General features: G+C 38.7%; 1 protein-coding gene across 1 annotated transcript in view; it reads left to right on the plus strand.

Moving 5' to 3' along the window:
- The first annotated feature begins 6,143 nt into the window (after positions 1–6,143).
- Positions 6,144–27,368, plus strand: part of LOC124165522 (endothelin-converting enzyme homolog) — a 67,012-nt gene continuing 45,787 nt past the window's right edge. Inside the window, exons 1-3 of the mRNA XM_046542964.1 lie at positions 6,144–8,541; positions 21,314–21,524; positions 25,995–26,192. Of these exons, the coding sequence (XP_046398920.1) occupies positions 7,993–8,541; positions 21,314–21,524; positions 25,995–26,192 (958 nt within the window). The 5' untranslated portion in view covers positions 6,144–7,992. The remainder of the gene's footprint in view (positions 8,542–21,313; positions 21,525–25,994; positions 26,193–27,368) is intronic.

A 27,368-nucleotide genomic window follows, 5' to 3' on the forward strand; every position in this document is an offset into this window, starting at 1 on the left:
ATAATATTCCCCGGGAAAGAATGCTCTTCCTGTTCATCTTTTCCGGAGTTGGGCCATTTCCTATCGCAAAGGCGTGCAAAAAGGTTTCTGATAAGACTGACGCACATCTATCCTCTGATTGTCTTTTCTCATACTCATGATGCACTCTTATGCTACGAATTTCAATATTTTTTTAGTTACGAATGCAAACGATACCCCATTCTTTTAATAGTATGCCGAAAGTGAGGCTACTTAATTTTTATTTTCTTCGTGTTGACAATGTTTTTTGCATCAGTGGCGAGGCGAGAGGGGGGGGGTTGGGGGATAAACCCCTCCCCCCCCAGAGCTCAGAGATATTTTTAAGTTAAATCCATTTTACTAATTGGATTGATATTACTAATAGAATAGTGAAAGGATTAATAAGATATCCCTCAGAAAGCCGTAAAAAACACCATTTGAACCATTTCTCTTTATATTCCGCAATTTATTAATCTCGCACCTGCCGCTAATCCTGGTGGGTATTCCAAGCCCCACACACCCCGGCATTAGTAGCACCTAAACCCCCCCACCCTTAATTCCTGGCTGCGCCCCTGTTTTGCATAAGGCCTCGGGTGCGATACGAGCGGCGGGCGGCGAGCGGCAACCTGAGCGGCACGTGAGCGGCACGTGAGCGGCAGCGGTGGCTACAATACGAGCGGCAATTTTCTTACCGCTCCTCGAATTTCCCCTGTTGTAGTGCCAGTGCATTTGAAGATGGCAAACAGTGAGGACGTCGTCAATTTATTGTTATTACCAGATAATTATCTTTTAAAACAAAAACATAGTTCTCTCGTCAGCGTAGTTTTTGAAGTTGTTATATTGATCATCCTTTCCCTTGGGCTACAACCTTGTCGCGGTAGAAAGGCATGCGCGTTATTATGACCCTATAGTTCCTATAATAAATATTCCATGAATACGATATGGTGGTATTTGGAGGAGACGACCGACATCTTAAGTCATTTGCGCCATGAGGGAAGTGTATGGAAGGAGAGAAACCCGGCGTCGGCAGTAGCTTGCTCGTAACGAAAGGCGCCAAGGGGACCACGGCTTAACGTCCCATCCGATGGACGGAGTGTCACGCTTGATATGTCCTCCTCACAACTTTCAAGCAGGGATCGGGCAGTCTGAAAATTCTCTGCCACCGCCGGGATTTGAACCCGAGCCCACGAGGTGGGAAGCCAACACTCTAGCCTCCACACCTACCCGATCCCTCTCCATGAATGCAATAGGAATGCCGGGAAATACGGTACGTTTTCAAATTCGGTATCTTAGAGCCAGTACCTCTGCACAAATTTTAATACGTGTGGAGTTTTCCAATTTCCAGTCCCTCATTTCATATGGTATTATTTTTTGGGGTAATAGCAGCATAGCATACAAAATAGCATTTTTATGATCCAAAATAAAGTAAAAAGAAATCATGTTAAATTTGAGATGCAGGTGCCTTGTATACTCATCTCAGGCAGTGGACTGTCCTCGCCTTCTGCTTGTACCTCCTTCTTATTGGCCACTTCGGAGACAGAAGGTATAGTTGAAAAGAGAACTGAGCGGGGAGGGGACGTTGATAATGGGGTGAATTTTAGGAAACCAAGGGTGGGGAAGAAAGAGAATAAGATTTCCTGATAGAAAAATAGAAGGAGTAGAACTTATTGTGAGAGCAACCTAGGATTTGAGAAATATAATTCATTTTCCATCACTTTGGCTAGGGCAGCCTATTTTAACTCAATTTATATTTTTCGATTTTCCAAAGCTAGTACTATATTTTCCAGTTCGTTACATTAGGCTTAAGCTTTCCATGCTTTCGTCTTCTCATGGCATGCATTTACCTGTTCTTATGTTTTCTATAATATTGGAATGAGTTTTTAACAGTTCTATGAGACGATATTTCTCCAACTCAGAGAAATAATTGGCTTGCGCTGTGGACATTTTGATCTTTAAACTCGAAAGTCGCTGTTATCATGTAAGTCAACAAATGCCGTGGTAATGCGCTGTAGACAGCCAATAGGAAAGCTACTTTCAAATCCATGCTAATAATAACGCTACGCGATTGCCGATCAAGTAATTTTGATTGTTGATCAAGGATCAAGTCTTGGTGAAACGGATGCGAGATTTGATCTCGAATCAGGGAATTGATGCCGATCAACTGATCGCCAATCAAAGAGAGGTTGGTGAAACGGGCCCTTATTGTGAAAGAAAGGGGGAAATCCAAGTAGGGAGAGAGGATAGGCCACGTTAATCTGCAGAGTTCTCCACGTAAACCTATACTATGCGGTAGAATACTTAAATGATAATACATGTTATGCTTCAAAGTTACGTGATTGATTATCGTTAATTTTTGTGGCTATAATTTGAGCCTAAGTTTTATAACCATAGTTACATCATTTACGTTAAAAATGCTACATGGTTGATTTTTGTTTGCCAGTGTCATCAAATTCCCAACGCTGAGGGTAAGAATATAAATGCCAAAACGTTAGAGAGGAAATACTACACAATTTTAATCGTTAAACAATTGATAGAAATAAAAAATACCAAATAAACTTATTAGCCAAGAAATACATATATATATATATTAAATAGGGATAAAGTCTCATCTCCCGAGGGATAATACAACTATACTCATTTAAAAATGATTTAATTTAGTATGCGAATATAAATCAATAAACAGTACTTCTTTAAATTATACAGTCTCTGGTGAAGTTTGTAAAATTATCCACAAAAGCCTATGTTTTCCGTCAAAATACTTTAATTATAATAACAGAAGTTATTTTCAAAAGTTACATGGCTGATTAATTTTATTTTTGTGGCTGTGACCGAACCTATATGATATAACTACAGCTGCATAATTTACGTTCAAATACTAAATTTACCGTAAATACGATATGTCTCGTGAAAGCCGAGAGTGGGGAAATTTCGAGGACAGCACCCATGTCCTTGGTCGCCGATGATATGTGCGCCCGCCTTCCGGGATGCACCTCCTGCCGCCGCCGACGGGAAGATGCACCTCGGGGAAACACTATAGAGCCCAGCTTCCGCCTGACAAGAAAAGGCTGGTAAAGATTAAATACGCACAATCGAGAAACATCTTCTCGTGTGCAAATGTGAATGTTTGTCTGTGATTTTATCCAATACACAATTCTATAATTTTGGTCCCTGACAAATAGTCCAGAAACGTAAATCATTCACGTGCACATTTCATGACATAAATAATGCCCCAAGGACCACAGCTTTAAAACTACACGCAAGAAAAGTGCAGGAATTTAATTCCACCTTTTTTTCTCGAATATGCTTTAAATCAATTAATGCATGGAAATAACTAGACAACGTACCTTTACGGAGTAACTCTCAAATTCATGTCAAATGCGAAAATTTCACACATAAAATAATGCTGTTTGCTATTTTAGGTTACGTTTACTATAGGTTTCAAGCTACTATTCACTCATTTAGGATCAAACAGACGCAACTACAATAACACTGTTTCGAGATAAACCAATTCAAATTTTTTGTGATACTACCTGACTACTTTCTAATAGTTTTCCAAAACTCTTAATCGGAAAGAAACTTTAGAAACTATTAGAATTTAGTCAGTTATTATCACCAAACCTTTCAATTGATTAATTTGAAAAAAATGCTTTTGTAGTTACGTCGGTTTGATCCTAAATGGGATCCTCAATTTCGGCAACAAGATGGAGAAAGTAATAACAATTTTACTCAATTTTATGCAGGTACGATACATTTTTCTTTGATTAAGGTGTTTTTAAGACCAAACAATATTTATTTCACTATAAAACAATATTTACTTTGTGAAAACGGCATGGGATTATGGTAAAGGGACTTCAGAAAATGTTATAATTAATGAAGGACTTTCTTAGGTGCCATATTGATATAAATAACGAATCATAAACCGAAGCCGATTTAACGGCAGCTATATCCAAATGAGACGTGAGGATACAAACTTTTACTGTTTCCGCCCTCATTGAAAATCTGTGGAATTATAATACGAATTATAGTATATGTTCCTCAGCGAATTGTAATTTTCTCTCCAGCATTTGATATGATTTTACATCACATTGTCAACCTTTGAGATAAAATAAAAATATCTCTTTAACAATAAACTTGTTAATTCATTTAGGAAATTAAGAGACATTATTTGTAAGAAGTCGACAATTTTTACAATTTTAAGATATAAGACACGACAAGTACGTCTAGGTAGTCTCTATGAACGATTTAGTTGACGCAAAAAAAATTCCTATTTCGATAATTTAGATACTACGGATTTTGAGTTAAAAAAATAAAATCTTCTCAAGGAAAGCGTGAGGTGAAATGGGCGTTTTCGGAAGTTCAGCCACGCATTTGAGTAACTCAAGTAAATACCTAGAACATTTGAATCAACTAGCATGGCATTCGCGGTGAATATATAAGTTGGGAAAAATTATGTACGGGTTCTAGTGCGAGAAAATTGAGAATAGAGTTAGTGTAGTAGCTTCCCACCCCCAGGTTTCAAGTCCCGGCGTGGGAGACATTTTCAGAATCATCCTGATCTCTGTTTCCTTACGTTTGAATATCACGCTGTATGTAGGTCTCTCATTTGGTGGAATGCTCTCTTTACCTGGGCTATTCTGCTGATAATTGATGTATCTACGGAAGGCGCAAATTTTTCTATGGAGAAGGTAAATCTTTCAATTCTTCCGTAGAATATCAAATTATCTTCCATCATGCAGTCAGCACAAATCGTCTCATATTTCTAGTAGTGTCATGTAGAGTTTTGATATTTTACGAGAGAGAACCACTTTGACATTATACAGGCTAATTAATGAAATGAAGTATTTTCAAAAATCAATACGCATGATGTAGGTCGAGATACTTGACTAGTGCTGATCATAAGATTCACCATCAGTGAATAATCGTAAGATTGGTGTGACGCAGGTCCGCGCTCCTGTATCCTGTAAAATTATCATAATAATGTATTACTTCTCTTTTGTATCCTCAATAACTGATGGTAAAGACTAAAATAAAAAATGATCGTAAGACTGGTAAAGCTCATTTAAGTCAAAAGACATGTCCAAATAGAATAATGGATTTTGATAGGGTTTATTAAAAAGAATGCCGTGTAAAAAATGAATCTACATAGCGTGCAACGAGGAAATCCTTAGAAGAGAAGAGAGGCCTTATGAAAACCTTAATAAGAAGGCAAAACAACTTAATCGGCCATATCTTGAGGCATGTAGGCCTCATGAAGACAATCGTCGAGGGACAAGTGGATGTCAAGAATGGAAAAGAAAGAGCTTCAGTAAAATAAATGGAGCAGGTGAAGAAGGATTTGAAAGAGAAGAAATATGCAAGTGTGAAAAGATTGGCTGATAGGAAAATTGAGTGGAGAGCTGCGTCAAACCGATCTTAGGATGGATGACCTGAGTAGATGATAAAGATGAATTACAATCCTTGGATTTTACTATGATTACCGAACGTATTAATTCAAGACTAGTTTTGCAATACTGCAGCATTATTAATGCCAGTGTCACGAAATTAGTCTACGAAACTAATGAGATGAATAATATCAGTAAAAGGTATTAAATAAAATCATTTAACGTAGAATTCCTTATATATTAACATAATTTTATCGAGTGTATTCTATTATTAGTAACCACGTGGATAGTAACATTTAAAGTGCACTTATTTTCAGACAAAGTAGAGGAAAAACAGTAGTCGTGATCAATAATTACGATATAGTGATAATGAAGAAATGCAAAGGATTTAACCACCCCATAAAATGGAGTTTCACAAAATATCGTCCACATCTATTAATTTAATTATGTTTGACCGATGATGATGGAGGAATTTCATTTTATGGTAATTAAGTGGTTCGTTTTCAATACGGGTGACTGTAAAATATGTACATCTCAAAAGATAATGTAATCTGACTTCAAGGAAGCCCCCATCCGGACTCACAACCTAAACTATTTCACCAAATACCCCCCTCCACCCATTCCAAGAACATCTCCTCCTCATCCAACATCCGACCCCTTCCCCTATTTCCTCCCCTCTACACCCACTTCCTCCTCCCCCCTCCCCTTTTCCTGGTGTGACTGGCCCGACTCATCAACGGAAACTTATCGTCACCACCCCGCGACGCCGAAGACTACTGGCCTATAGTCAGAAGGGCACCCTATCCACGCCAGCCGTCTTCTGCCCACACTGCTAAGAAACCCCGCTTCCCCCACCCCCGAGGGACAGAGACGGCAGGGAAAAGAAGTTCCTTAGGAGAGATATCCCCACAAAACTCACACCCCGCGGGGCCGATCGCAGAAGTTGGCACACTTCCCAGTAGGCGTTAACTCTCTTCCCAGACAGAAGAGTGGCACAGGGGACTCGAGAGAGAGAGAAAATCCACGGTGCGAACCGATACACAGGGTATGTGCCAGTCGAAGGCACGAGTGGTGGCGACAGGACAGTGGAACGACACGAATCAGTGAAGGTGGGGTTCTTACGAGTCGGTTGAAACCGATCCAGATCCCGACGAACCGTCCTCAACAAGAAAAACCTGGGTGTTGCTGATACACGGTGTCTCTACGGGCCGAAGGCGTAGGTTGTGACAAGGTGAAAGTGATGTGCTTACGAGGTAATTGAACCCTACTCAGAACTCAAAAAAATCTTATCCAGGAAGATACATCTTGCTGCGGATAATAAACAGGGTGTTTACGACACAAATGGACAGGTTGTAACCAAAGTACTGGAATACAACGAGAATTAGTGAAGTTCGTGTGCCTCTGAGGACTTGCGCCTACTCCAGTAACTGTGAACCTTCTCTCCAGGGTAACGGAAGGGTTAAGCCACTGGGAAAAAATCGTGGTGATACTGACTATCAGGATAATTTTGCTCAGAAGATCCCAGATTGCAGCAACGGAACTCCGGACCAGCACGAATAAGTGACGAAAGTGTACTTCTGAATTTGTTGAACACAAGTTAGACCCCCAAAGTCTTCTCTTAGAAGTAGACCCTCAGGCACGGACAGGAGACGAGACTCTGAGGAAAAATATCCTTGGTGTCACCGCTACATAGGGTATCTTCAAGGCGAATGCGAAAGTTAAAGTGTGAATGACGCGATTCGGTGAAAGTGGTGTGCTTACAATTTGGTAGAATTCTATCCAGAAAGTATAACTCTCCTCTCAAACGAAGACGGCAGTTTAGGATGGGTAGGTCGGGTGAATAAGTATTTGGTTGATGCATATGCACAGGGTTTCATCAGGCCGAAGGCGCATGCCGTAGAAACTAGACTGCAAAACATCAAGGTGAGTTTCCGAGTGATTTGGACCCTCACCAGAACTAAATTCCTCCTTTAATTGTGTCCCATATAATAGGAAGCGAAATCAAAGTACACACACATTGGCACACTGAAGAAAGGAAGGCGAGAGCCACAATTGAAGATAATTGATCACCAACTGGAGATCCATCTCGGATTAACTCAACATCTGAATTTTATCTCGAGACTACTTCAACCAATTATTATACGGTCGGAAAACTGGTACAAGTGAAAAAGTGGGCATTCGCCGATAGCAGAAAAGACGGAGAAATAGGTGAAGGTTAACTCACCACCCTTACTCACATTAGATATCAGGGCGTGGACTTAAGGTTTCTTGAACCGAGTACTACCGGAAGACCATAGTTTAAGTATAGGAAAGACTTGGAATAGCACTCATCTTGAAGAAAAAGAATTATAGAGTCAACAAAAGGCTTCTTAAACCGAGTAATACGAAAATATTTCAAACGTGGTCGGGGTAAAGGCAGGAATTGGAAACGAGAAACCTGGTACGTGTAAATAAGAGGCAAATCATTGTGATCAAAACAAAAAGATACATGGTTAAGAATTGACTCTCCATAGCTCTTGTAAGAAGGCACCAGATAGCCGACCCAAAACTTTTTAAAGCCAGTACCGCCAGAAGCTCGGAAACTTGGGAAAAGTTTCAAGGGAACGTTTCAGAAATGAACAGCGGTAGTTACGACCTGGTGAGCGCCGAAGCGGGCAATAAGAAGGAGGTAAAAGCAGAAGGCGAGGACAGTCCACTGCTTGAGATGAGTATACAAGGCACTTGCATCTTGAAGGAGATCGTTGAGGGTGAGGAGGAGATACCGAAGGATAGTGAGAAGACAGAGGGAGGCGACGAAGCGAAGGAGGTAAGCGACGAAGCAAAGGAGGAAGGAGAAACAGAAGCTCCTGGTTCAGCTGCCGAGGGCATATCGGACGAAGACAGCGGGCAGGAAGACGAGGATAAAGATGTGGAAGAGGCGAAGCAGCCTACGGAGGTGGCTAAGGAGAACGGCGGAGAGGTACTGTCCAAGAAGGACTACGTGGGAATCAACGTCGGGCAGAACGGGCAAAAGTCCCCGCGGAACAGGAACCAGAGGTGTGATGTACCCAAAAAGTACCTGTGGGTCATCATAGGCATCCTGGCGCTGATCATTATCTTCATGGCCATCGCGTGGCCGAGAGGGCAGAATAAGACGGAGCCCGATGTTCCCAAGGCAACGGAGGTGAGTACAGCTATGATCTTACTCTTGTGGGCACACGATTCCCAAGTGATTTTTGGCCTCGCCAACAAGTTGCCTTCACTGATGTCTGTCCTCTGCCATCTCCAGATCTACTCCTAACCTCCTAATATATCCCCTTTTCACTTGGTCACTCCATCTGAGCCTTGGTCTTCATCCTACTGTTGGTCCTGTTCACACCTCTTTGATTGAGTGGTCCCCCCCTCTTTTTTGCACATGTCCCAGCCATCTCAATCTTCTGTTTTTTTTTTACCAGTGCGACTATCTCAGGATCATAGCGTACGCAATTCTTTTTAGTGAATAATTAGAAAAAAAGGTATTTTTTTCGATTGAAGAACCAGAGTGACTGAAAATGTGAAAAAAGTAAATTTAAGTACTGCAGTATGTATATTTAAAACGGAAATTTCAATGTTCGAGTGAGAGAAGGTGGAACATTGCGAGTAAACACATTGTTGGAATAGGATTGAGTTTGCTTTTTACTATCATAACTTTCACGCACATACAATTGGTAGTTCTTAGTAATGAAAATTATCAGAATTAAAACCATTTTTCTGCCTAGTGCATGACTAAATCATAAGTGAACAGAATACTTTATTGTAAAAAATTAGAGAAAAACAAATTTCCTCGATTGAAGAATCTGAGTGATTAGGGAGATGGCAATGGTAAATTTTTTACTATCGGACAATGTATATTTAAAACGGAAATGACTATATTTGATGAAAATGTGGAAAATTGCATTAAAACACTTTGTTATTTGCTATTATTACATTTACATATAAATGGAAGTATTACTTCTAATTTATATATTTATCTGAGATTTAACGATTATTTCTCAGAAATAATGCCCCAACAAGCCTAGTTCCTTATATAGTGCTCTAAGTTCCTGATTCTTCCTTATTCTCCACACTCCATTTACTTCAACAGATGCAAACACTCTACATAATATTCTATTTTCAAAGGCTATAAGTCTCCTTTCATTTTTGTTGGTAAAAGTCCAGAATTACGCTCCATATAAGAGAACTGGTTGTATGATAACTTTATATATCTGAAGTTTCGTCCTTCTGGTCAGTAGTCTACTTCCAAAGAGCTTTGATTGACCCAAAAAGCATAGTTGAGCTAATGCTAGTCTGCATAGAATTTCATCATGCTATTTATTTACGTTTTTGTCGTAACAACCAAATATTTCAAAGAATTTGGTTTTCTAAACTTCAAAATGTAACACTTTATAATCTGGTTGGTTATCATGTCTTCTGCTTATTTCCATGAAATTGGTTTTTACTCCATTAACTTGTAGTCCTAATTTATTGGTTTCAGAAATTAACTTTACCGCTAGCTCCTCAATATCTTTCTTATTTTCAGCAATAAGTAGTACATCGTCCGCAAACGTTAGAACGCTCATCTTAGTGCCAATTTTTGCTCCCCTTTGTAGACGATTGATGGTACTTAGTAACTCTGCTATAACTAGGTTAAATAGGAGTGCAGCTATTATTACGGTTGTTAAATTTGCAGTGGTGGAAGGGATGTTACGGCGGATAAAAAAGGCAAATTCCACCATTGGTTTTCCGATGGGTGTCACACGTTATATTTTTCCATGACTAAGAGGCGTGCAAAATATGTTTGCACGGGGTGGAGACTTTCCCCTCTAATCTACTGATTTTATATTGCGCATTTACCAGTAGAATTAATAAAATAATACCCCAAAAATGTCTTTACGAAGGGAGTAAAAATATCAATGAAAGTCATTAAAATAAAATCATTTAAAGTATAATCCCTTATATATTAACATAATTGCGCCAATTGTACTCTATTTTTTAGAACCACGCTGTAAATAACATTTTAAGTAAATTGTTTTTCGTCCAATATAGAGGAGAAACACTTAAGATATTGCAAATTTCCAAAAATAAGCATTTTATCCAAATGCATTTTTAGTAGGATAGAGTTTAGGAGGTTATAAAGTGATTTATTGAATAGAATTTGTTCCATTTGAATTTCATGACTTTATCGATTTCCAACGGCGAAGCGACAGTTAGAAGAAGTAAAGAAGTGAAGCCTAATTTCCTGATGATAATTTCCTAAGCCTAATTTCCTTGAAGAAAAAGTAAATGTAGTTGAAAACTAAAGTTTTGAACAAAATTTCTTTAAATCCAAGAAAAGCCATATTAGTATGAAACGTGTAATTATAATAATTTTTGAGCATTTTTAAATACTCTCAAAGCACTATCATTATTTTCTTAAAAGTTTAGTCTTTTTCTGTGTTACAACTTGAACAACCACGGCTTGCCCCCCTCTAGTTTTGATCCTGGGCAAGACCTTGAATTACTGAACTATATTTGTTAGTAAACACGGTAATACGTATAATTTATTTCATAAGAATTCTGAAATTTAAATAAGCAGTTTGAAAATACCGTCCATCGAAAATCAAAACACGGCGTTATAATCGATACTCGAGAAAAAACGGAAACGGAAATTTCAATAAGTACGCCCTCTGTCTGTAAACAACATGCAAGTATCGAAAAGGCAAACAGGATATGGTGTTGTATGCATTATTTGAGCATTTATTCATCCAAAAATATGCTTTCCCAGAAGATTATTCCCTTCTACAGAGGTGACTAGCAGAAATTGAACGTCATTAGATTCTGACCTCGTTCCCACCCAGTGTGGCTGAATGGTTACGCGTCATTCTGAAGAAACGAGTTGACTTATCACAGAAATATTTCACGGGAAGACGATCATAGGATCGACGCACGACGCACGACGACCTTTACAGTAGTAAGTAGGCAGTTATACTGGACGGAAATGGATTACGGAGTTCACATGAAAGGTTTCCAAACATTTTCGGCAGCGGCCTTAGCAATGAAATCATCTTTTTATGCGTAAATAATAATGGTTTATAAATTGTTAATTGGGGAAGGGTCCATAAAATTCTGGCCTTATTTGTCCCATCACATGTAACATAGAATCAGCGATATCCAGACAATTGGAAATAATAATCGTAAGCTAACAATCGCTTCGCTATGCAATGACCGCATGATTATGGGATGTATCTTAACAATCGCAAGCAGAAAGTATTCTGGGAGGAAATAGGTTAAGGAACTTGAATGATCGGGGATATGATAATAGTAAATTTAATTATATCAGTTTGTACATTTAAAACGGAAATGGCAATCTTTGACTGAGAAAGTGTGGAACATTACATTGAAACACTTTTTCATTTTCAATTATTACATATATACATAGTCATAGTCATGCATGGAACCATTACTTCTAATCCACACATAGTTTTTGAAGAGTAAACTGTAATTTCCCTATAATTATGCACCACCAAGGCTAGGCCGAAATGTCGTGTGGATTATTGAGGTCTTAGTTCTCAGCAATGATGTTTTTTCACCAAGTAATAATTGGTGAAATGAAATCTTTACACTAACTAAAAATGTGTAAACATTGCAGCTTTAAAAACACCGAACAAGAGTCAAGTGCGAGAGAAATAAAATTTGTAACAACCTTACACAACAACTCTAACCGGCAAGTATTTCCGCCAGTAGGCGGGAGAAAATTTGCGCGGATGTCCGACGGCGTGTTTCTGTTTACATACATTTGGAACAGATGGCAGTAGTAGACGCGATTATGACGAAATAAGCGCCAAATTCATTGAAACTCCCATACATTTACTGCGGTTGGGCTCTCCTCCATAGCGGGGGATACAGGAGGAAGAATACTACGTCCAATTACACCTTTCAATCGTAAGATATTTTTTTGGAGCTTCAGCCAAAATAAAACGGTAATTTTCTCATTCGGTTTTTCCAGTATTGATGCAGCGAAGTCGTAGTCATATAAACATGAAAAATCCAGAAGTACATATTCTATATTTCCTTCTCCTCATTCCTAATGTTTGTTATATAACACATTGTTGCTGCTGTTATTTGTGAATTGATAGCCATATCTCATGAACTCTATTCCGTTAATCTCATTAATTTTGTAAAATTAGAAAATGCCTTTACTTGCATTTTTACAAACTTGGTCTTTCGAAGCCATAAGGCTTGTCAGAAGGTTCCAACATTTTATTACACTGTGGCATATTAAAAGCATAGCAATTAATATTCTGATTTTAAAATTACCCTACTGGTATATTGTTTATCATCAGTTTCTTGTGTAATGCCAGTGAAACAATAAAAAATCCAATGGAAAACTCGGGTATGAAAATCCAATAATGACACGTATGTGTATATTCTGATGGTAAAATGTATTGCCCTTTCAAGAATGGAGAAGAGATGAATCCAGTGTGACAAATTTGAGGGGACAATACCGCTATTATTTAGCTGATGTAAGTTAATTGAACGCAGTGGCCGTTTGAAATACCTATTACAACGACGAATACATGGATGAAGTTTTTCTAATTTTAAACTATTCTCCTGTTTTTGTACTTCATATCCTGATGGTCAAAATAAAATAATACTAAAATCTTATGGAATTTGAAAATCCGCATTTGTACTAAGGGTTTAATGGCGATTACTTATTTAAGCGTGCGGAAACTCTTCGATCACGTTCAATGTTTCCAGATGCTGTAGCGGTGAGTCCAAGTCTCACCCAAACCAGCCAGTTTAGAAAAGACATGATCGAATTGCCGTATAATTTTTGCGTTGTCGCCGTAAAGTGATGTGTGTGTGATGAGGAAACTAATAATTTTTACATTCTACAGTAAACAATTGAACAAAGTAAACATAGCAAATTAATGCAGTGATTTGATTTTTGTCATATTTATTTTCGTTATAAATATTTAAAAATACAAATCTGGCAATATTCTTTGGATTTTTTCAGTTTTTTTCTATTTTCATCTGAAATCACTGCATCGAATTTCTTAATGTTAGATCCTTGTTAGTAAATTATTTCATTTTTTCATTTTTCTTTTATATTTTATAAATTGAAAAGATAAAATTGGTGATTTATAACTGCGAGTGAAGGAGGTGGATATCGGACATTGGTAAATCTATTGAGACAGAGGAGGGGAAAGATTGATTTATTCTGAAAGGTTTCAATATTCTATAACAACATATGTGTTTAGCTTGTATCAATAACAACAGACAAAAGGTGCGCCATGGCACAGCCATGATAGTAAAAATAAATTACGTATCGTCAACGAATGAGTACTTTTTGAATTATTAGCGAAAGAAGGCTGTACTTGAATTCACATGCCACGTTTATTACATGAAAATGGTGACGCGGTAGATTGACGATTGAAAATGCATTAATGGAGTAATAAAAACAAGATATGGATTGCGCACATTTAATGCGACCTTAATGCTGTTAGCATCAGTAGCCGATATCTAAAGAGGAAACCTTACATTTTACAAAAAATATTTGAATTAGGTCTTTCACACGGGATTGAACCAATTGAATTAAAGATAAAACGTGTATAGTTATATTCATCATGAATTTCGGAAAAAAATATGTACTATGAAAAATAATAATCCAGTGACAACCAAACGTGGCGCAACAATCACTATTTTCGTTTGGCTCCGATTAACTTAATGACGTTTCCAGAAAGAAGGAAAAAGGACAGATGAGACGTAAATGATAGGAAACTGAAGTCTGATTAAATGTAGTTGGTATCTACTCGTGACAGCTATGAAGACACGATAAAATGATATGACACGACAACACTGAATGTGCAAAAGACTAATTCAAGAAAGAAATAATATATTGCAAAGAAATATTAGGCATAAACTGGAATGTGTAAGTAAATATAATTCGCATTTACCAAGGATTTATAGGGCAAACGGCTAATGTGAATGAGTTTCTGGTATGAGCTAACACATATAATGTTAATTTTTTCACCCTGGACTTGTCTCTTTTTCATGTCCACAGAATGACAATGGGGTGCTGTCATAAAATTAAAACAGTAACTTTTTCACGTGTGTTGATAGGTAAGTGAAATTCATTAACGTTTGTAAAATATGGTTTTATCATTATTAATATTCTTGTTACTACAGAGCTTCAAAGGTCGGGAAAGTTACAAAATTCTTTCGCGCTGCAAGAACGGACTGTGAAGTCAGAATGTAAGCAGATTCGCTTCATGGCGATAACAATAAATAATAACAGCCAAACTGATTAATAACTTGAAGGGTGTGTCAATAATATAGTTTTGTAAATAGTTTTAAAGAATTTACGGTGTAATTACTGCGCAATAGTCAACTCCGACTTCGTAAAGGCGCATTCTGGGAACATTTCAAAGATAGATTCATTCATGCTCGCTGATTTCTTCTCCGGCAATGAACATTTCGTCGACGCGGAGTTAAGAAGCCGCAAAATTGAAAGGTCAGACAAATTAAATCAACTCTCTCGTTCACTAGTAATCTAGAGCTTGGTTTGTATCTTATGCAACTACTGTCATTTACTCATAACTTTGAATGCGCACTGGGTACAATATTGGAACATGCGAAGTTTACGTTTTGGAGAAATGCAACGGAATCCATTTTACGCCGATATACTTAGCATTCCTTAGGTCTGGAAGATAGACGTATGGTAATTCAGGATATCGGATACGTTCAGCTGAAAAAAAATTTGAGCGTTTGCACTTTTGGGGCTAAGGTGCTACCAGAACATAAAGTGAGAACAAAATCTTATTCAGTGGAAATCACCGTAGATGATAAGAATGAAAAATTAATGTGATATTTTTTCTAACAGACTGTGTTGCATCTTCCGGTTTGCATACGTTCTTTAAACCTGTCAATTATTCAATATAACTCTGTATTATGACTGATGATGAAATTCGCACGACTGTGAAAAAAATAAAATATACTAAGAAAAAAGTACACAGAGAGACATAGGTTTTTCTAAAACTGGGACAAAAAGCCTACTGGCACCACGGAAACGCATTGTTTACTGGACTCTGACGTCACACTGAGCAAACATGGCGATGGGTCCCTTGATGCGTAAGGTTACAATGTAATTTTCAAAGTAGAACTTTACGAATAATGCGCAGGTAATAAAAGAGCTGCTCTCACTGCAATTTTAAGCGTGGAGGATATTTTTTTATCGCATAATCATCCATTTTCAGAGGAATTCCCAATTCATATTGCCATCAATGGATTTAAAAAAAACTCGCCTCATTTTTCGGAGCATTTCTGTTTTTCCAATCAATTTAATATTGTTCCACTGAGGTTAATGAAAATAATGGGGCATTGAATAGAAAATAGCATGGAATAAATTAATGGTAATAGCAACGAATTGAGCAAATATACGTAGTTAGGAATTGCAAATAGGATAGAGATAATAATCATCATTTAGTGATTGATGGGACTCTAGATGGAAGATATCAAAATATTTTCAGCTTCTCCAGCTTCGAGAGAGATATCACTCGTGACAGTTTATGAATATTATATTTTCCTCCTGTAAGCACTCGAAGATATGATCAATACGAACTGAAAACCGTCTGTGGACCTTTTCCGTTATATGTCATAGTATTATCTTCAGAGTACTCAATTTTTATACTGAATACTCTAAGATCAACTCATTTTGAGTTAGTACTCTGTATACAGCAGAGTAAACACATGCCCAAGGCTTTATTCGGAAAATTTCAAACATAGGTCCGCAGTTCGTTCAATTACGTATGAAGTGGAATTTTTATAATGCTAATGATTTACAACGATCATGAAGAATGATTGTAGGCTTTCCCGGCGTATCGGATCGTTGAAGGTTATTCGGGAATTCCGCCGGGTCAGCTCTCCAACTCCATCTCGATCGACGTTTCGATGAACGAGTTGTCCATTGTCATCAGAGCATCATGCTCTGAAGAGATGGACAACTTGTTCATCGAAACGTCGCGTCGGCCGAGATGGAGTTTGAGAACCTGACCCGGCGGAATTCCCGAATAACCTTCCACGGTTTATAATGATCATATTTAAATTGTTGCTATGGTGTTATTTCAGTGCGTGCATTACAAGTAAATTATTTGTGATGCCTGCACTCCGCAATCACAGGGAATGCGATCATTGTATCGCGAAGCGGTATTATTGTAGTTTACCATTATCATTTCCAATTACCTGGTTCATTTAGGCTCTGTTTTACAGGTCATGGAAAAAATAAAACCAGAATTTTCTGGACCCTTCACCAAATCCCACTTAGTACATTTTTCACGCATAAAATAATTAGTTGTCTCGAACGTGACTTCATGGACTCGACAAAGTATGATGAAACGTAAAAAATTTTAAATTTCCCATTTGAATTTATTGTACGGCAGAGGTTTCCACGCATTGCATTGTATTGTATGAAGTACGACATAGATTTCGATGTGACACGATATCATCTGGCAAATTAGAATAGAATACAGAGAATATATAATCACACACATAGAGAAAGATAGAATTACGATATAATTGCTTCGGCCGCTGCAGAAAAATTTTGGGGACATTTCCTGAGAAACCAGCCTCGGATAGAAAGGGAATCTTGGATATCCTTAAACAAGAAGTGCAACGCAGCGAATGTTTACATGAGAGGAGTACGACACGGGGAAAAAATGAACATCAGATCGTGAGCCAGATAATCCGAAGACGCGAAGAGCTTTCCGAAAGATTTGGTCAATAATGTTCCGGGGGCGCCAGACCGCAGACACTTCTTGGAAGTTTGCCGACGGACCTGGTGAATTTTTAGAGCCAAAATTCCGAAGTTTGGCCGGGAAACAGACGGGAAAAAAAAGAAGAAGAGTGCGCGTTCTCTAGCGCGAGGATTTTTTTCCGTCTCGGGAAAGGACTCCCGTGCGATTAAAAAAAGATACCGCGACCTTGAGCGTGCCGCTTCAAAGATATAAGGGGAGTTCATTCTGAATTTTTACACCCGCGATATTTTCAATTTGACGCTTAAAGAGTTGATTTAAGGATTGGTAAAAGAGAATTAATGGAAGGATTTCACGGAAAATGCCTCCTATCATTTTCAGTATCGGCGAAAACAATGACATAATTTATGCTTAAATAATAATTATTTACTAAGCGGGCATTTGTGAAGGATTCAGAAAACTCCTTATTTGCCTGAAAACTTACCTTACTGGCCTTATTTTCCCCATGACCTATCACACAGAGTCAACGTCAGTCAGATAATCGTTATAACAATAACGTTCTCTCCTACCCAACTCTTTCCAGTACCTCCTTAGAGGGTCGCAACTCCGTAGTGACTGACAATGAGCTACGGCACGCAAAAAAAAGTTTTGGACGCACTTTGCAGCTGCCATGAAAACGATTTTTCACGGGCATTCAGCCTTTTCGACATTTTATTTTACGCTCTGGATTTTTGAGGACATTAAATAATTAAGGTAGGACAAAATGTGAGATTATAGTTGCTTGAAACGGTTAATATGTGAGTTAAAGTTAACGAGAGCTTCGAGCGAGTGATCGCTATATGATTGCGAAATCTCAAGCATGTTGAGAATGAATGTTTCAGACGCCTGGCCTGTGTCCGACAAACCCCTAGTACAACCTCTAACGTGCGAAAAGACACTTTAATTGCCAAATATGGGGTGTCAGTGAAAGATTAGAAATAAACCGAAAAAGTATTTTATTTTGGTTAATATTTACTGATATTCATGGACAGAGTGAAAATAAATTGATCTCTTGCATTGGAAATATTGTCATGGCAATTACATTCTTTCCAACATAAGTGCTTTTCTTCAGAGGCTAGATCTTGCCAGTGGGAGCAAAGAATTTGCTGAGGGAGGGGAAGGGGTGGAGGGGTAATCTCTAGTAAGTGGTGCGGGCCATACTTCAGCGGCGCCGCGGTGCGGGGTAGCGCCCTCGGGGGTGGATCGACGGACGATATCTCGTAAACGCTTAGAAATAGGTCAAAACAAACAGGAAATCGGCCCTGAAGTACTTTACTTTTACATAGGGATAACACTTTTTCGGCCCCAAAAAACTCAAATGAGGGTCCTCAATACTTAAGGGCCCTTGGGGCACGAGTTCCCGTTATTTAAAGTAACCAAATTTTAGCACGTGAATATAAACCTCATTTGGATAATTTTGAGACCAAAAAACATAACTTTTCTCAATTCTGAAAAATAAGGGCCGGCCTAGTGTCCGTAGCAAAGGAAGCATCCGGAGAAAGTGAAGTGATGGCATTCAACGATTCAATGACCGGACAACTGCGTCCAGTTCACAGTACCAAGACTATAGAAAACTTTGGACTGTAGTTGTGTGAATAAATGAAATAAAGAAGCATGGATAGAAAGTTTCGGAGTTCATTATAAGTATGATTCTTTATGGAAGTGAAGTATGGACAATGACCGCAGCGGAGAAATCAAGGGTAGAGACCAAGGGGAATGCATAGAGGAGGCCCAATTCCATCACATAGGAGGCTGATTTACGTTGCCTTTTCGGTCGCATTTTAATTGGCTTTCAAAAATGTCCGCGGCGCGGTGATGAGTGCAATGCGATCCGCTAGCATTGAAAAGTTATAAAAATTGATATACCACATCATCATGTACATAAATTTCCGTTAATACCCCTGATTATACATTATTTCCCCGTGAAGCTCAGATCACTTTGTCCCCCAGCGACGCGGGTGGCGACTTGTGTAAACCTATTTACATGCGCGGTGGGTGACAACACATTTGGAGGCCGACTTGATGATCCTCTTTTGTAATATCCGTGGTAGAGACCTTAGAAATGTGGTGCTACAGAAGAATGAAGAGGATCAAATTGATCGACCTAGTTAGTAATGAGGAAGTCCGAAGAAGAGTGGGAGAGAAGAGAATGCTCATGATAACCTTGATAACAAGACGGAACAACCTTATCGGACACGTTGGCTTGATGAAGACAGTCGCTGAGGGACAAGTAGGTGGAAGGCAAGAACGGAAAAGGGAGAGCTCGAGTAAAACATGTGGAACAGGTAAAGAAGGATGTGAAAGAGAAGACATATGTAGTTGTGAAAAGGTTAGCTGATAGGAGAATAGGGTGGAGAGCTGCGTAGAACTAATCTTAGGATCGTTGACCTGTGATGATATTGAATAAAATGTTAACTCGGTCAGAAAATAATTTTTTTACGGCCACCTTTAACTCCTATGCATCTTTTGGGGACACTTCAGAGCTGCAGCTTCGTCGAGGCGGAGGGGCAATGACGTAAAATGTGCACCAGGGTGGTCTTAGTAGGCGGAAACTATCACAAGGCTTCTGATATGGCCTCCCGCTCAAAACAGATAATGTCAAGGGTAGGAAGTCGACGGACGTTAGCCCGCGCAGTGTATCTTCCTTAACGAGACGACAGCAAACAAATCCGTTCCAGAACAAATATTTCCGGAACTGCTGTGGATATTGTAGTACCTACCTTACATACTCGAAGTGCCAACAACAATCAAAGAGAGTAACGGCAAAGTAACCTTCCCGAAGCATGTGAAACTCTGGCTATTTTGCAATAAAATTATAATAGGGGATATCTCATTGAATTATTGTCAAACCATGTCCCTTTTTATTTTGTTAACGCGGATTCATTGCGGAATATACATCGCCATATTCAAATTGTAAAATTTACCAAATATTTAATTCAAGTATATCAATATCAAAGATATGCAACAAGTAATATATAGAATATTTAGCTTGTACACGTTAACATAATCCGCAGTAGAAATACCAATTGAAAGTAACCGTGAAGCCTGCAGTATCACTGAAATCTGTAGCTTTAATGGAATTATAGTAGTAGTAGTAGTAGAATTGGGTGTTAGGGTGCGTCGACGGTTGGGTCACTCTGCACCACTACTCAGTCATTAGATTCAAATCGTTTATTCAAAGGGACGTATATGCGTAATTTAGTTACATAAAATAGGTTTCAACTTTTATATTTTCCCAAATAGACCAATTTCCTTGAGAAATAAAATTACACTATTCAAATTAGTAGGGTGGTCTCCTAGAAGGGATTCAAGCCCCCCCCCCCAATATCGAACCGTATCCGCTCGACACGGTATTTGTTACACTCTTTAAGGATATGTATACTTAAGGGGCACATACACTCATTACACTGAGGAGCTTGCTTATCTTCGGTAAAGAGAAAGGTATGAGTCAAAGGGCCAATGGAATTATAAAGGCAAAAAAATACAATAAATGAGGTGCATCATCTAGAATATTTAAACCTTTAAAAACACCGTAATTAGGGAAAGGAATAAAAATGTTTATGATTAAGTAAGCAATAAAATCTAAAGGCCAAATGTATATTTTTTTGAACGAAAAAAAAAACATTCAGATACCTGGACGCCTGACAATTCATTCTTAATAACATCACATGGCTCAAACTGGCTCGACACAACCTTCAGCATATTTATACACATGGTTGTTTTCAAAACGATATCCGCAGGTGTTTTTGGACCAGAGTATGCCTAGGAGTCGCTCCCTAGGCTACCTATCCCGTTGAGCAGTCTAATAATGGGCAGACTTTCCGAGTGGTTAGCCAAAATGATTCCAAAAATATCAACTTCGACTTGAATGAACTAAATTCGCGCCAAGAAGGCGTCCGCCTACGCAACTACGGATGTAAGCTGTGGGTGATTGTTTGTTTTCAAGCTCAAAATTCAATACTCTCGCAGAAGTATTGCCAGTGAGGCGTAGTGGTCTCAAGATGCGTTACCGTCAAATATCTTTGAAACGGCACATGGGAATCCCATTTTCTTTGGATTATTGAAAGCGCGTCTTTGAAAGAATATGTGACCAAGGTTTCATCAAATTCTTGTTGCTTTTAACGAGGCGCTTTATCTAACTTCATATTCAATTCCACGCTGTTCCCACAGTCTTCCCTGACTGGAGCATCTCCCATTGCTGGGGTCACTCGAGCGACTACCCCAGGTGGGATCACAGAAGCAACTACCCCAGTAGGGGTCACAACAGCGTCTCCCATTGGTGGGGTCACAGCACCATCTTCCGGCGACGACGAGACTTTACCGACGACACAGAACCCTACGACGGAGACGACGCAGAAGCCAACTGATTCGCCTACACAGAGTACGTATGTATATGCACAATATCGATGGCTAAGTTCTAACAACAATTATCTCAAAAATAGCAAATTTTCAGGAGAGCAAAAAACCGATTAATTTTTTTTATTGTACGCAACAATCAAAATCCAAAATTTATGAAACTGAAAAAGAAGCATACATTTGTCAACAAAGAGTTGTTTTTTGCTTCAATTTTATTTTTTTAATGTAATTACACTTTGTTTAAGACACCTGTCTCAAACCGGCCAAATTTTGAGATACGTGTTGTTAGAGCATAGCTATCGATATAGCCCGTCTCGGTGGCGGTGGGGTAAATTCCTCGCCTGCCAAGCCTAATATCGCGGGTTCGAGACCCGCCTGGGTTAACTTATCTTTATCCTAGGACCTGGATATTTGTGAACATTTGATTGTTAAATGTTATCAACCCCGATGTTGAGGCCGAACAATACTGTTTTGATGGTGTTTGAAATATATAAATAAGATAGTGTACATATCAGGGGAGGTCTGCGGTAGTGAGGCGCCCTCGGCTAGGTCTTATAATGCGGCCCTCCTGATCGGAGCATGCGGGAATCTTCCTCCGGAAATTTTGGGATATTGCATGCCCGGAAATGGATTTTGACGCTATTCTGGCACTTAAAAACTAGATAAAATTAAATAAAAATAGCAATTCTGTCGGAAAAAATACTGTGCAAAGAGAGAAATCCACAGATTATAAAATTTGATAATGTATTATAGCTCCAGTATCTATTAAGAAAATTTTTTCCGTTAACTGCAATGAAGTCTTGAAATAAAAACAACTCTAAAATCACTCATTCGAATTACCATTTCGAAAAAGCCTCAGGTTCTCTTTTATCTACTGACACATTTGTGTTATTAATTTCCTTACATTATATAATATTTTTACGCTGGGTGCAGTGACGTCGTGGCATAATCAGCAGTGCCGCAATGGACTTTCCCTAACTTTTTTTAGAAGTGAAACATTAATGTTAATGAAGTTAGAAGTAAATATTGCACTGTACGTTTTGTTTATTGCAAGTTATTATTTACATTTAATTACAATATTTTTGTTTTGGTTACGAATTTATGTATTAGAGATTTTCAGGCGACAACATTGATAAAAGTGTTTTTTTTACTATTATGTCTTTTGTTACCGGAACGTGCTGGAACGGGACGGTAAATGCCGGATCGGCATTCCCGCACCACGACACCACTGGATGAGTATGTATTAAATGTAGCAAGTGATGAAAATGCATAATTTTTCAACAGCAAAAAACTTTGGTGCGAGTAATCTTGAGTTTTTTTACGAAACCTTTCATGCATACTTTACAATAGACGCGAGAGTTGTGGGGTCCCCTAAGCTCGGGGCCCTCGGCTATCGCCGACTAGCCGACCTGATACAGTTGACTCAATAAAAAGTTAATAATGATTTTTTTTACACGACAGAATTTATTGAAATGATGACTACGTTAGCACATTTATTTCTAAACAGATTCATTCGCGGAGAGCAAATAACCAGAGGAAGTGGCCGTGGTTGTATCTTCGTATTCATGCAGGCAATTATTTTCAAATAAATCTCCATTGAGTAAAATTCCTACTTAGAGTACCTATCGACAATTATCAATAAATAACCAGATACCCACGCAGCTGAAATCATTTTGATAACCCTGGAGTAAGAAAAATAACACAGGGCAACAAAAATTTTTTTTGAAAACTTTTTTATTTTAATAGCTTATCTTTATAGATTTTTATGTGCCAAATCCAAACCTGGCCTTAGTTTTTTGTATCGCCCATAGTTTTCGCGCAATATGTATTTTATTATATTATATAGTATATATATTAATACCCCTACTTATACGGTTTATAGGGAAATCAATGAAACCCTGTGTTACATCATAAAATGGTTTGTATTTACAATAGTAATGTAGTTTGATAGTACAGGGTTCACTTGTCAACTAGAATTGGTCTAAATTTTCTTTCCCTTTTTTCCGTGAAGCTTCTTGTGTAGCTTTTTCAGCGATGAATCGCTTGCTGAACTTCCCGGTGAAGTGACCAACAGTATTCCCCATCATGTTGGTGTTCCAGCGGCCCTGGTGAAAACGCTCACCTTGCTCCTCACTAGCATTTCCTTAGATGTCCGAGAAGTAATCGAGGTGACAGTTCAAAACCTGAACTTTCAGGCTCATCAAAAATCCCAACTGTTCAAACTTTTTTTTACTTGTTAGCAACAATAGACTTATTTCCTTGGGTTTTTTTCATTTCCCAAGAACTCTATGACAACTTGCTTGAATGATACTCAAGCTTCTCTATCATTTGAGGTTATTAAGGATTCAAAGTTAACGTCAAACATCATTTTTATAATATCAGGTCCGGCAAAGACGCGTTCTTCCAGTTTAGCTTCTGAAAGATGTGGAAACTTCTGACAGAATATTTGAAACTAGGCCCATCTTTAGGCAAAGCCTTTCGTTTCATGAGACCTAACTTAATATGTAGTGGTGATAGGAGCATGATTCTTGGATCTACAAGGTTTTTGCGTGGAATGTTCTTCTCATGAGACTTTAAAGACTCCCTAGAAGGCCAGTTTTTTCTGCACCAATGCTGATTTCTAGCTATTTTGTCCCATTCACACAGGAAACATGGAATTTTTTTAAAACCACCTTGCTGACCTAGGAGCATGCACGTTACTTACAAATCACCAGATATCATCCAACCATGTGCAGAATAAACGATTTTATTTAACACTATTTCTAGATTTTCGTAGCTCTCTTTCATATTTACAGAAGATCCAACAGGTACAGAAGCATACATAACATACCTTATACAGCGCCCAAGATTTATCCTCATCTCCAAGATCACTTCCAAAGTATGCTAGATAAACTGTTTTCACAAATTCTGTAACGTTTATTTGGTATTTTTAAACCAATTTTTTTGGCAAACTCACCGCAAATATGACAAAAACTGTCAGCAGACTTTTACAACCGCGATTAGACATTGCACTGAGCACATGTACAGGAAACGTGAAAGTCTGTTAGGCTGGAAGTAAACAAAACATCAGCTGTTCAGCATGTGTTTCAGAAATACCATCAGCATCATCTTCGTTCATTATTCCTACTTTTTCACTTTATTTTAACCATAAAAAAGCTGTTAAAATCTAAAAATATTGCTTTATTTCATAAATTTAACTATAAAATGTGAACAAATGGTGGGTGATACAACTTTTTAAGCATCATATTCGGATTTAGCAACCTATAAAACATAAGAATAAGGTATTTTCAGTAAACAAGTTTTTTCATCGTTGGCCTGTGTAATTGTAATTCAATCGATAATCATAGTTATCAAATTTCAAGTATTTGGTCGCGAAAAGATTTATGTTTATTGTCGCGAGGGTTGGACATCCCTGCAATGTTGTTTGGTGGGTCCTTTAGATATTTGACAGATGTCCATGCGACATCAATTGGATTAACATGGATATTGCACGGATGTCATATATTACAACAACGACAATTTATCTGGATGTAATTGGGCTATTTATTGCTGCTTGGGGTGTGACGTGACGCGAGGAGACGGTTAAATATAGAGGGACAACTTGAATCCCACCTAGGAGACTACCCTACCTACCTTGTAATACCATTTTGGTTCTCAAGGAAAAAAGTATTTCCTTATATTGCAATAAGTATTAATAACATTTAAACACACCTGCCTATTTTATGTGGTAAAAATGTTCAGTACCGACCGCATTATTCTATTACTATTATTTCATTTGAATAAAATGGGGGATCGGGTTGGCGTTGTGGCCAGAGTTTTGGCTTCCCACCCTGTGGACTCGGGTTCATATCCCGGCGGTGGCAGAGAATTCAAAGAGACTGCCCGATTCCTTGAATTCTCGATTCTTTGAATGATGTGTAGAGGACATTTCAAGCGCAACACTCCGTCCGACGGATATGACGTTAAGCCGTGGTCCCCTTGGCGCCTTTCATTAAGAGTGGGCCCATGCCGCGCCCGAGTTTTTCTCCACCCTTCGCTGCCTACCCTTACCTCATGGCGCAAATGAACTCAGCTGTCGGTCGCCTCCTCCAATTACTATACCATGAATACAATGATTGGGTAGTAGTGCATCATGACCCAGCCGCCGACGCACTCCATCCCTCAATTTTACTACTACAATATACCTCTATCATTTTTCAATCTACCTGATAAAATATTTCTTCATCTTACATGCAGTTCCAGAACAAATGAAGAGCCTCCTGTGTCAACACCGGTTGAAATAAGGGGCCACCTTGAATCCCTTCTAGGAGACTACCCCACCTACCTTATAATACCATTTTGATTCTCAAGGAAATAAGTATTTTTAATAAAATTTGAACGTACCCGCCTATTTTATGTAGTCAAAATGTACAGTACCGATCGCATTTTTCTATTGCTATTAATCTTTTAATTATTACAATATTCCTGATAAAATATTTCTTCATCTTACATGCAGTTCCAGAAAAAATGAAGAGTCGTCTGTGTCCACACCAGTCCTGTAGGTCATTGGCCCCCAGAATGCTGGCTTACATGAACAGCGACGCAGACCCTTGTGATGACTTCTACTCTTACGCATGCGGTGGGCTGACGGCTGATGGCAGCCAATGGATATCCGAGCCAGATCCAGAGTCGAGAACGTGGAAGCGTATTTACGGTGAGTATTGTCTACTAGAGCTCATTTCAAATATCTTTGAGAATGAGAGGCAGGCCCAAGTTTTTTTTTTGGAGTGAGGGCGGAGGGCACGTGACTTCCTGAAAACCAATCAAAATGCGGTAGGCGGAGCTTAGCCTCCGGGTAATAGGGTGGTTTCCTATTATTTTTTTATTGCCTAAATTTAGAGATTATTACTTCTGGAGCACGCATTTCACGCTTTTATATTTTTAAATGACGATATCTATTTTTCACAATTAAATGAAAAGTGAAAATTTTCAAGCGCGCGAAAATGCGACGGCTAAGTATGAATGCTCGGAAAAACTCCGTGTGACGTCGTTCTGGTTCCCGCTGCCGCAAGTGAGGTGACCTTGGAGCGAGGCTTTGAGTGCTGATACGACGCAGGATGCTAGCAGGTAGCAGAGTACCATGCTAGCTGGTAGCGCTTGGCTTAAATAAGGATTATTAATACCCAATCAAACGAAGAAAACTTTCCGACCTTAGGCAGTTTTAATAGGTGATTATTAAGACATGTTTCCCTGAGCTCTGTGCCTCATGCATGCATTGGTAATCTCAGACGACGTAAAAATCCTATCTACTCGTATAGAAACTAGGTCCCTGAGACGTCGCGCGGAGTGGCATCGCATGGGCGCCAATCTGGCATTTTTCAAATGCGGTTAAAATTGACCATTGCCATTAGTCTAAACTGGGATATCTAAAACCAAATAATTTGTATATAATGAATACACTAATGGTGGGTAACGAATCGCAATCAATGCCTTTCGTTTTCTTCGATGAAGGAAACAACCCTATTCAGTCGCTTTCAGGCCTCCGTGGTGTACGCTTCGTGAGTGTCAGCTGTGTTGCCAAGTGGGAAGAGGGTTTATGAGCGTCTTTGATTTCCATTCACCAACCAAGTCTTACTCAAGGAGGTTGTAAATATCTGGAGGGTGCACCACTGGTTTCGAGCGTGGAGCGAAGTGTGGCAGGAATGGGGGTGCTTGGGTAGACAAGCCACGCCCGATTTGACCAAAACATTGACAATCCCGTAAGGGTCAGTGATTTCTATTTGGTGAAATTTTTGGTCATAACTCGTTAATACATTAAAATAAACTATGGAACGCACGACGTAAACCTTTTTTTTCCTTACTTCATTGGTAGGCTTCGCGAAGTCATGAC

Source organism: Ischnura elegans, chromosome 9 (assembly GCF_921293095.1).
Source record: "Ischnura elegans chromosome 9, ioIscEleg1.1, whole genome shotgun sequence".
Lineage (NCBI taxonomy): Eukaryota > Metazoa > Arthropoda > Insecta > Odonata > Coenagrionidae > Ischnura > Ischnura elegans.